The sequence below is a fragment of the Alligator sinensis genome, unplaced genomic scaffold (assembly GCF_000455745.1).
Source record: "Alligator sinensis unplaced genomic scaffold, ASM45574v1 scaffold218_1, whole genome shotgun sequence".
NCBI classification, from domain to species: domain Eukaryota; kingdom Metazoa; phylum Chordata; order Crocodylia; family Alligatoridae; genus Alligator; species Alligator sinensis.
Genome location: NW_005842083.1, coordinates 321775 through 333601, shown reverse-complemented (window position 1 = coordinate 333601; position 11827 = coordinate 321775). Strand labels below are relative to the sequence as shown.

Sequence of the window (11827 nt, the reverse complement as noted above, 5' to 3'; positions counted from 1 at the left end):
ACAGATAAGAAACTATATAAGAAGCCACCATGTTTCAGTATCCACAAGTAAGAATTTTAACTAAAACCACAAGAAGGGAAATAGCAGGGCACAGCTTTAGATGTTTGGAGTAGAAGCTGATAAAAATGTCTTAGAAGTCTGTGGATATCTAAGATATATGATATGTACAATGCTGGCCATAAGACCTGGAATTCTTGACTTCTTTTCATTATTAGAAATATACGGTCTCAAAAAAGACTTCCATTTTCCATGTTCCAAAGTAAATGGTCAAATGAGTTATATTTATAAATGTGACCTCCAGACCTTAAATACTCAGAAACAGGATCCTTGCTAATAATACTACACGCTACTACTTTGTTCATCAGACATCAGTGCAAAAGCTGAAATTACTGCCTTAACAATTACAGCATCTGCCAGCACCCAGGGATTGTAGCAAAAGGATAAATGTGCATATAGTATATTTAACTACATGAAGAAAAAGGCAGGGTTAATTTGTAGGCGGATGCTTATTTTGCCCCGGTAACAATATCCTTGACTTGACTACACAAATGCACTGCTTTAAAGACAATATGGCTGCATTTATCAGTTTGTGGCTGGGCATCTCCAAGGATGCTTTTGGTAATTAACCTCAAGGCACCAGTCAACTAGTTAGATTTTATGCATTATTCTATGCCTGCTCAGACTATCCTGTAGTTCAGTGGTCAGCAGCTTTTTAATGCTGTGGACCTGAAGAACTTGGCTTGCATCAGAGATGAGCCAATGCTTCTGATCAGATCATTGCTGCAGGTGAAAGTGCTTGGTTCCGGGGGTTGGATCTGGCTTGCTGATTCCTACTGTAGTTGTTAATAGCTCTTCTTTTGGAAAGGCAATCTTTTGTGTCATCCATGAGCAAGTTGGTAGGAGAGGCACTGAAAACCACTTGTTGTGTTCAGCAATCTGGCTATTATAGAAACTGAAGCTACCATGACCAAGAAGGAGTGAATCTGAAAGTTGCTCCCGCTCTGCAAATGGAATGTAAGAACAAATTTAAAAAAATAATGTGAATTAGTTTACCCTGGTGCCCAGAACGGATACTAAAACGAGACTAGTTCGTGCACTTAGGAAATGTGCTTAGAAATTGAACAAAGCCACAGTTCTGAAAAACTCTCTCACTGGAACAAATAATTCAGCTAAGGGCCTTGGGCTAAGCTGTGTAGTATGACATAAAAACATAAGTAGTGCCATACTGGGTCAGACCAATGGTCTGTCTAGCCCAGGATCCTGTCTATGAGTGTCCTCTGTGGTCTCCCTTATTAAGGGAGGCTTATAGTTTTTGTGATGGACAAAAGCCTATGACCCTTGGCATATCAAATAGGCCTGTCTATGAGTGGCAGGAATGGATACTTTGAGGGAGAACATTGAACTGGGTACATCTAGACAGAGCAATGATTCTCAACCAGGGTGTCACAGCATTTGGGTGCCTTGAGGCCCTTTCAAGAGTGCCACACATTAGCATTGTTAGGTTTACAAACATGATTTACAAGATAAACCAAGTGATTTCCAATAAAAATCCATAGTTGTGGTCTTATGTTCTTTACAATAGAAAAAGTGCTTTTATTATTTTTCAGCAGGGAAAAAAGTGAGAAGAGCTGGCATTTTCCAAGGGATAGCTTGAGTTTAAATGCTGAGAACTGCTGACCTAAAGTTATTAATCCCATGTCCATAACCCTGCCAGGCATCCACATTTGTTGGTTTAGAGATGCCAGAGGATACATCTTTGACTGCTCTGTTGAATAGCTGTTAGACCTATTGTCCATGATTTTGCCTAGTCTATTTTTTTAACCTGGCTAGTGTCTGCCTCTAGCACCTCCTGTGGTAATGAGTTCCACAAATTAACAATATGCTGTGTGAAAAAGTACTTTCTCCTGTTAGATTTACCTCTGACTCCCACATTTCAGTAGGTTCCCCTTAGTCCTAGTATTCTGGATCTTGGTGAATAGCAGTTCTATATTCACTTTTGTCTACACCCTTCATGATCCCTATCACAGCCAGCCTTCTCCTTTTCAAACTGAAGATTCATAGATTCATAGATGCTAGGGTTGGAAGGGACCCTCAATAGATCATTGAGTCTGACCCCCTGCATAGGCAGGAAAGAGGGCTGGATTCAGATGAACCCAGCTAGATGCTTATCTAACCTCCTCTTGAAGAGCCCCAGGGTAGGAGAGAGCACCACCTCCCTTGGGAGCCCATTCCAGACCTTGGCCACTCTAACTGTGAAGTTCTTCCTAATGTCTAGTCTAAATCTCTCTGCTAGCTTGTGGCCATTATTTCTTGTAACCCCCGGGGGCACCTTGGTGAATAAAACCTCACCAATTCCCTTCTGTGCCCCTGTGATGAACTTATAGGCAGCCACAAGGTTGCCTCTCAACCTTCTCTTGAGGAGGCTGAAGAGGTCCAGGTGCCCCAGTCTCTCATAGGGCTTGGCATAAAGTGCCATTGGCTTTTCTGATGGCTTCGTCACACTGCTGACTCATGTTCATCTTGGAGTCCACTAGGACTCCCTTTCCGCTTCCGTGCCACCAAGCAGGTCATTCCCTAGGCTGTAGGTGTGCTGGACATTTTTCCTCCCTAGGTGCAGCACTTTGCATTTCTCCTTGTTGAACTGCATTCTTTTGTTTTCTGCCCATATGTCCAACCTGTCCAGGTCTGCTTGTAGTTGTTCCCTGCCCTCCAGCGTGTCCACTTCTCCCCAGTTTTGTATCCTCCGCAAACTTGGACAGAGTACACTTCGCTCCCTCGTCCAAGCTGCTGATGAAGACATTGAAGAGTATCGGTCCAAGGACTGAACCCTGCGGGACTCCACTTCCCACACCCTTCCAGGTCGATACCGACCCACCCACTATGACTCTCTGGGTGCGACCCTCTAGCCAATTCACCACCCACTGGACTGTGTAGTCATCTAAGTCACAGCCTCTTGTTTACAGTATGGTGTGGGATACCATATCGAAGGCCTTCCTGAATTCTAGGTATATGACATCAACCCCTACTCCTGCGTCCAGGCATTTTGTAACCTGGTCATAAAAAGAGACTAGTCAGGCATGATCTACCTGCTACAAACCCTTGCTGGTTTCCCCTCAGCTTAATCTGTCCTGCCGCGCTCTCACAAATGTGAGCCTTGATAATTTTTTCAAAGACTTTGCCTAGGATGGAGGTGAGACTGACTGGCCTATAGCTCCCTGGGTCCTCCTTCCTCCCCTTCTTGAAAATGGGGACCACGTTGGCCGTTTTCCAGTTCTCCGGGACCTGGCCCTTGCGCCATGACTGCTCAAATATTATCACCAGTGGTTGCACAATGACGTCAGTCAGTGCCTTCAGTACCCTCGGATGGAGCTCATCCAGGCCTGCCGACTTAAAGGCATCCAGTTCCTCCAAGTGACCCTGTACCATCTCAGTGTCTACGCTTGGTAGTCTGGCGTCCTGCTGCTGTGTCTCTACAACCCCAGTGAGAGACTTGTCACGCCCCTCACTTAGGAACACCAAGGCAAAGAACTTGTTGAGGAGTTCAGCCTTGTCCCCCCTGCCCATCACCAAGAGTCCTAGCCTTTTTAGTTTCCCTTACTATGGCAACTGCTCCATACACTGACAGTTTTATTTCCCCCTGTCATGTATAGAACTGAAATCACTTTGTTTTTCCTTTATTGAAATTCAAATTGGAATTTGAACATGGACTGTAATTCTGCTATTATATTGAATTAAACCAGTTAATCAATTAAAAAAAAATATTTTGCAAGTGAAAATTATTTATGAAGTAAAATGGGCTTCAGATATAAGCTCTGAGTCTGACAGGTAAAGGTTGGTTAATATGCCACTATGCAGAGAAGCCACTATGGGGAAGGGCTTTCTGGAATTGTATTAGTGTTCTTGTTTCTTCAATACCCCTCCCTCCTTTTTAGTGGGGTAATCATTTTTAGAAATGTCACAGTAGGTAAAAAGCTCCCATTTGGTGATCTGGATTTAAGTCTACTTATAAATTAAAGCGTGAATAACTAAAGTGTGTTCTATTTATACATGCTAGGTGTGAGTATTATACTCCAATCTAACCAGACAAATGAAGATATTTCATTACCCAATAAATGTAGCGTTAGATTGTACATAATGTGTGTAATGTGTTAATGAAGTAAGGAGATATACAGACAATAAGAACATGTTTAAGTTTACCAACTTTCATTTAAAAAAAAAAAGTTTTTATTTTTTTTTTTTTAAGAGTACTCAGAAACTCTTCTAAAATATGAAGCAATTAAAAGCAGACTTTTTTTTATATAAGAGATTTGCATCTTCAATCCAGGATTTTTCTAGAAATACTTACATATTAAGCCTGTATCAAATATGTTTTTGTTATATGAAGACCACTTGTGGCAAGGTATTCCAAAATATAGCAGACTTAAATAAAAGTTTACATGATCCCAACAGTGCAATATGCACTTAGATTAAAAACTGACTTTGTGAGCAGCAGCAGCATATTGTATCGACTAGTTTAAAGCATGATTTGCCACTCAAGTACACCATCTCTCATAAGTCTTTCTATAAAACTTTTACAAAACTAATTTTACCACAGCACTCAAATCATTCAGTTATGTGGAAATCTGTTCTATAGAGTGCAATCAGATTAATGTTTAGTGGTATAACTAACCAAAGATGCTGCATTGTTGATCATGTAGTAGCTGGAAAACAATAATACAGTTGTACAGAATGAGACCACCTACAAAAGAGCAAATTAAAAACGTACATAGATGACTCCTTTCTAATACTAGTGTAAATGTCATATATAAGACTTGTTAAAACTTATTTTCTACTCTTCAAAAAAATTGCTGTAACAAAGGTCAGGTGAGTATAGTGTGGCTTAAAGAAAAATTACTTTAAGTATTTATCCAGTGAATACTTTGGAATTACTACCAAGAACATTTTCCCATACAATATAATGCTCCACAAGTTCTCTTAGAATGATTTGTGATATGTTACAGGTATCATAAACCCCCTTCCCCAAAACCACATAATTAGCCAAGTCTGAGATACAAGTGAATAAGGTTTCTCAGTATGTAATACTGTGCAAACTGCAACACAATCTAATTATCATCATGGGTAAATTCTTTGGGCACTTCCTAATGACTGCCCTGAAAATCTTTTAGTAGCATTAAAAAAAAAAAAAAAAAAAAAAAAAAAAAAAAATCTTTAGAGGTAGCATTAGGTAATTTCTGCTTGTATTACTACTTTATTTTCTTATGGTAGTGGCAGTCTAATTTTATTAGGTCACACACAATATTTAAAGATCATGGAGTGAACAAATGGAATATCAAACTCATGTACCACAGTTCAGAAACCCCTGTTTTCATGTTGCTTCATCAAGATTCACCACTCCCAGCTTGCCCCAAAACATTTCACAGAATGCAAGCGTATTTCTATCTGCCCTCAAGTTTTAAGCTATTCTAGTCTCAACATGCACATTTCTGTAATTGTCACAAGCTTACATTTAAAAGCACTGTACAGCACAGGCAGCTAGTGTTAGCCCAATTAAGAAATTATTTTTGCCATCCTTAAAAACCTTGCATCAGAATTTTAGATCGAGGAAGAGCTCATGGTGTACTACTTTCATTTCTCAGAATTACTTGTTTACACCATACACTTGGGTGGATACTGTTTAAGCATATTAGGAAACAGTGAAGTATATTCCACTCCTTCCCAGTCTGCAAACTTTTTTTTGGTCAAAAGTCTATTTTCATTTAATCTCAGCAGTTTATTTGTACAGCCAAATAATTATAAGCAGAACATTACAATAAACATGTTGATATGAGAAATAGCATGTCATAGGCACTATCCTAATTCATATTTAATAATAATACATAAGCACCATCCCTCCCATATTTAAACAAAAGGGCAACAGACAAAACTTGTCATTTCTCCTTTTGTTAGATGCAACTTTAAAAAAACAACAACAACAAAAAAGTTCTACAGTTTAGAAACCTGCCTCTCTCTAGGGGCAGATATTTCAGAGCAGAACAGTGGCTGCAAAGCAAATTTCTAGGCCAGCTTCTGTGCAGCTTCTTTTGAAATATTTTAGAAATTAGCAGAAAAAGTAGCTTTGTTTCTCTGAGGCCCATGTATGTGCTACCATAAGCATCCACTCATAAACACGAAGATAGAAGCTGCCTGAGATCACTTCGAGGAAAGACAGTTCCTTCCACAATTTAAGATGCAACTAGAAGGGAATATTTCCTTAATATAAAAAGGATTCTAAAGGAACTGTCAAGGCAAGTACCAAATGCCTTGGATTGTTCTGCCATACCAGTAGACCAGAAAAAGGCACATAGGCTTGCTTAACCAATTTTTAGCTGTTAAAATTTTCAAGCAGCGAATTACTATACAGAGCAGTAACTTGATGTACAAAAATCTCACTGGATTGTATTTAGGCATCAAAACATACCCACTTTATATGAAACAAATGACCTCAAGCTGGCCTATCAAGCACGTACAAAATTAATACATAAGAAAGAGTAGACCGTGTGCACAGAATTAGAAATCCAAAATTGGATAGTGGTTCCTATTTGTATAGAAATACATTTTTACTCTAATACAAGTGATTCAAGATAACTTAAATGTCTTAGCTTTCTCACAATCATTCCTTAACTAATTACTTTTAAAACTCTATCCCTGCAATTTCACCATTTCATGTATGTTCTAAAAGGCAGTAATCATCATGTTGTCAGAAAATGTCTTCCAGCATACAGAATAGTAGGTTATAAACACATAGTACTTACCTGAATTTCAGTATATCTTTTTAAATACATCTTGGCAAATTAATTCCCTCACCACAAAGGCCCCAAAGAATACATGAAAGTAGTGCTAGAAGGGACCTCAGGGGGCCATCTAGTCCAGTCCCTAGCTCAAGACAGGATTCCTCTAACCATCCTAGTCAAGTGTCTGTGTAACCAAGGATGGCTATTACACAACCTCTCTTGGGTAGGCTGTTCCAATGCATAGTCACCTTGTATTGAAAAGTTTTTCCTAGTGTCCAACCTCAGCAGTCTTCCCTGTTGCAGTCTGAGGCCATTGTTCCTAGCCCTGTCTCCTACAGCTGCAGAGGAAAGTCTTAGTCTTCAGTCTCCATAATCATGCTTTAGGTACTTGAAGCCTATTGCAAAAATTTCCTCTCCATCTTCTTTTTTCCAGATTAAGTGATCTTAGTTCTTTCAACCTTTCCTCATTGCCTTCATTTTTCCTCTAGGAGGTTTTACAACAATGTAAAAAAGATTTTTTTTATTTTAAGAATATTTCAGTTAGTTCCATGCACTAGCCCCCACATGAAACAACTTATTCTTTGGTGTATGTTGTGAATAAAACAAGTAGGGTGCATCTTCATTTAATAGCTGTAGAATTCTTATTTAAGTATTGATTGTATTGTGTATGGCTAAGTAACATAACTGGAGTATGAAACACTTTCTGGAAATTAAACATTTCAAGGTACACAGCTTTAGGATGTAAATGATATAGTCAATTTTTTCTTATGTCAATGAAACCTGCATTTTTTACTTCACTTTAAAGAGCAATCATTAATTTAAATAAGACAATGACATAAATAGAAACAAATGTGCAAAGATTTTCAAAGATGTGTCCTGTTTACACACACACACACACGCAATCTCACATTAGACCTGGAAATGTACGTCTGACAATTTAAATGACCCACAGAAGCATTCTCTCATAACCAAAGACAGAAGGTGCCCAAAACTCTTCGTTAAATTCAAGGATGCTTTGCTTCCCTTATTTTAATACTGCCCATTAAGTGAAAGTGTACATCATAAAACGTGTTATCTACGTTCCAGATGTATTTTGTATTCTAGGTTTTGCTCCATCTGAATATTACGTGATACGTCTATGAACAACAGTTGCCTGGTGCTTTTGATTATAATGCTGAATCTCCTCTTCACTTTCAACTTTCATGATATTTGCTGGGTTTATTCCATTTCCAATTTGTTTCTGATGTGATGGCGATGTGACTAGTGAATGAGATGATTCCATTGTAGAATGGTGACTAACATCCACTTTCATTAGAACCTCATAATATAAGAGATAAAAAACTGGAGTTACTATTCCAATCACCAACATAATCACTACAGCTGTCCACCAGCCTATGCCCCAGTCTGCTCCATAGTAGGGATCTTTGCACTTTTTGTTTTTGCCATCAGGTTCAAAGCAGATCTGTTGCGTTGATAAGGCAGAAACAACTTCATTAAGGTTCTCTCTTTTTGTATCATTACACTTTACTATTTGTTCTATATCTCTGTCTACTTCTTTCAAGAAATTGCCAACAGTCTCATTAGAGGAGAATGCATCAGAAGTTGGTGATGTTTCTTGAATTTCTGGGCAATATTGAGAAGAGGATGCAGGTCGCAAAAGTTGCCTGCCTTTTGGAGAACAATGCATTTCGGTTAGTACACTGAACTTCTTCACTGGAATTTTGATAGACCTCAGTGCAAAAAAATCCTGGTCAGTGATAAGATTGTTAACCCTCTTGATGTCTGCAACCTAAGAACAAGATAAAGAAATACAGTTTAAACATTACAAAATATTCAGTAAATCTTTTAAACAGTCCTCTAATCTGCCAAATGACAGCATTCAGCACCAGAACAGAAGTAACATTTTATAAATTGACACTAGGGGTGCACGAAGCAAGCCATATTTAATTCGGAGGACAGTAATTCGATTCGGATCACTGTCCCGATTTGATTCAGCCAAATTTGAAGATTCTGTTCTGATTAAGAGAATCAGCGATTCAGCTATAGACAAAGCTTTAAATGTTTTTTCTACATACCTCAAGGTACCAGGCGTGGCTCATGAACACTGAGATACTGGGGCAGATGGAGTGTCCCACATGAGCATGGGGGGTTCCCCCCGTGTGCTGGCTAGCAGACCCGGACGTGGACTGGGAGCATTTCCAGTCTACTTCCGGGTCAGCTGCCAGGTGCAGGGGGACCCCCCCCACCCCACCTTGGTGATTGGCCACAGGGGGGACCCCTGGTGCCCCGCCAGAACCAGAAGGCACCATTCACTGAGTCGGGGTGCGGGGGTCCCCCACACACTCCACAGCAAACCCAAAAGTGGACTGGAAGTGCTTCTTGTTCACTTGCAGGTCCGCCACCGAGCGTGCTGGCCCCCGCCCATGCTCCCGTGGGACGCTCCACCCACCCCAGCATCTCAGCATTCACGAGCCACCTGGTACCTTGAGTTAAGTAGAAAAAACATATAAAACTGTGTCTATGGCCAAATCACTGAATCTCTCTGAATCTGTTTGGAGGGTTGATTAGATTCAGAGAGATTAAAGGGTCTCCTGATTCAATTTGGATTTGGAGATTTGGCCACCATATCAGGTTGAATCTCTGCCAAACTGAATCAGCAAATGAAGCTTCCTAATTGACACCCAGTCAAAAGTAATCTCAGGGGAGACAGAAAATAAGCAAACTTAAAATAAGTTTGAAACAGACAAGAGCACATTACTGGGAGGCATACATTCCATTTTAATCCAGAGAATCACGTTGATTGTCTTTTGGGAGGGGAAAAGTCATTTAACTCATCCTAGCAGTTCCATCTGTGAAGGGAAGAAAAAAAAAAACCCAACCAAAAACTCTTCTGCCTCTATTGTAAAACTCTAGCTATTTTTTTGCAAATTAACTATTACTGTAAATCTAAGACATCCATTGTAGCAGAAAGCCCCTTCATACATTTCCCTTCTGGACACTGATATAAACAGAAGTCCCTTCTTGCCTGCACCCTCCATTTTGTGCATTTTTTTCCTTCTAAGTATTGTCAGAGACCTAGCACACTCATTGCATGGGTGTGGCAAGGCTCAGAGCAAGCCATAAGTAGGGATCTGCCTAAACTAGCCAATAGGAACTACCAAGTATAAGGATAGGGTTTAAACATGGAATTGCTCAATAGCAACTAGAACCTGTATGCTTAGGGAACTTCAGTCAGTCTTGGCTTCCAGTCTGTCCTAAGAAATATTTAAGCATGTTATGCTAAGTGGAAGTTTCAACAGGAGAGATTAAGCAGCTCCCAACCAAGAATGCCTAGTGGTCACAACACATTCTAGGACACACACAATGTGGGTTTAAAGCAGAGAAAACATTTGAAACCAAGCCTCCTACAACCCTGACAGTGTCTTAACCGCTACTGGTGAGAGAGACCTCTTCAAGGTGTGTTTTGTTTGTAGTCCAATCAAATCAGCACACCCTGTAAGCAAGAGGCAGACTTTCTAGGGTGAAAGTCTAAATAGGACTTTCACTACATATCTCAGGATGCCGTGATACTGTGAAGATCCACAATAGCTGAGGACTCTGCAGGAGCTCTGGACTAAAACCCTGTACTCTAAGGTGTGGAAGAAGGAACCTTATTCAAAACCTCGCTTGGGAACAGATAGAAACACGTCAAGCTCATACAAGTTAGCTCCCAAGGCCACAACAGGCCTAGGGAAGAACATATAGACAAATAATTAAAAGTAATTCCCCACGTTAGTACCCATTTATGGCAATTCAAGGGAGCTTCAAAGCCCTGGAATAAAGATATGATTCCCTCTCCATAAATTATTTTGAATGAGGCAAAATTCCATTAAAATAAAGGGAAAGTTATTATACTACTAAGCATTCAAATCAAGAAGCATCAGAGTAAAGGCTGCTCTATTTCATATCCACCTACCTGCAACTACCACATAGGCTTCATCCTTACATTCTTCAAAATAAATATGTTTTCCCCCCACTTCCCCCAGGCTTTCCCCCCACACCCATTATTATGTTGCATATACTGAAACAGTTTTTTCCCCTCTGATCCAGTAGTGCTCAGCTTTCCAGCTCTGGAGACTGGATAAGAGGCTCATAGCTGGTACATGGATGCTATCCCATGCACCAGATCTGGCCACGGGCTAATCCAACCCCGAGCCCTGGATCTAGCCAGCGACCCTGCACACGAGCCCCGCTGTAGACCAGTGATCTAGCAAACGGGGCCACATCCTCTGGCCCGTTGGTCTTCCCCTGGTTCCAGAAATCTGGCAGCAGGGGAGCAGCAGTTAACACTGCTGCCACTCCGTCGCCTAATTTCCGTACTTGTGGGGAGTCCCACACAGGCTTTCTGATTTGCCTTTGGGGAAATGTTGGCTTAGCCCCAAGGAAAACTAGAAGCCCGCCTTGGTGATGGAGGCTGCTAAGGGCACAGCACTGATTCTTTAGGACACACAAAAATGTAACAGGGATGGGAGTGAGGTCAGAGGTATATAAACAAGTGCACCTAAAGGAACATGGAGCACAACATGCTGGACAGCGGCCTGAGTGAGGCCGAGGAGCCAAGGGACGAGGGCAGGTAGACTCCCTCAGGCCCAGGCCCGCGGGGTCACAGCCACTCTGCTCTAAGCCAGGTGTGCCCGCCCCCCGCCGGGGGCCACATCCAGCCCACAGAACCAGGTTGCCTGCCCCATGGGGCTCCGCGTGGCCCCACAGATTTGGCAGAGCTGCCAGGCGGGGAGGTCGCGAGGGGCCCGACGACCGAGAGCGGGAGCAGGCCCGCCCCGACTGCGGCAGGCAGGGCCCGAGCCGGCGGCGGAGGCCGAGGCCTAGCCCGGGGAGCACTGGGTGTGGCGGCCCTCACCGAGCAGCAGTACTGCAGCGCGATGGCGTTGAGCGTCTCGCCTTCGCGGATGTCCCTGGTGAGCAGGACAGGGAGGTCAGGCCGGTCCCGCGCGCCGCCCCGGCGCCCCTTCTCCCGGCCGCGCGGCCGCAGCTCTTGCCCGTCTGCCTCCTCCTCCGCC

General features: G+C 41.9%; 1 protein-coding gene across 1 annotated transcript in view; it reads right to left on the bottom strand.

Annotated features, from left to right (window-relative positions):
- Nucleotides 1–4213: 4213 nt before the first annotated feature.
- Nucleotides 4214–11827, bottom strand: part of LYSMD3 (LysM domain containing 3) — a 13399-nt gene continuing 5785 nt past the window's right edge. Inside the window, exons 2-3 of the mRNA XM_025204463.1 lie at nucleotides 11668–11826; nucleotides 4214–8559 (exon numbers count right to left, since the gene is read on the bottom strand). Of these exons, the coding sequence (XP_025060248.1) occupies nucleotides 7894–8559; nucleotides 11668–11826 (825 nt within the window). The 3' untranslated portion in view covers nucleotides 4214–7893. The remainder of the gene's footprint in view (nucleotides 8560–11667; nucleotide 11827) is intronic.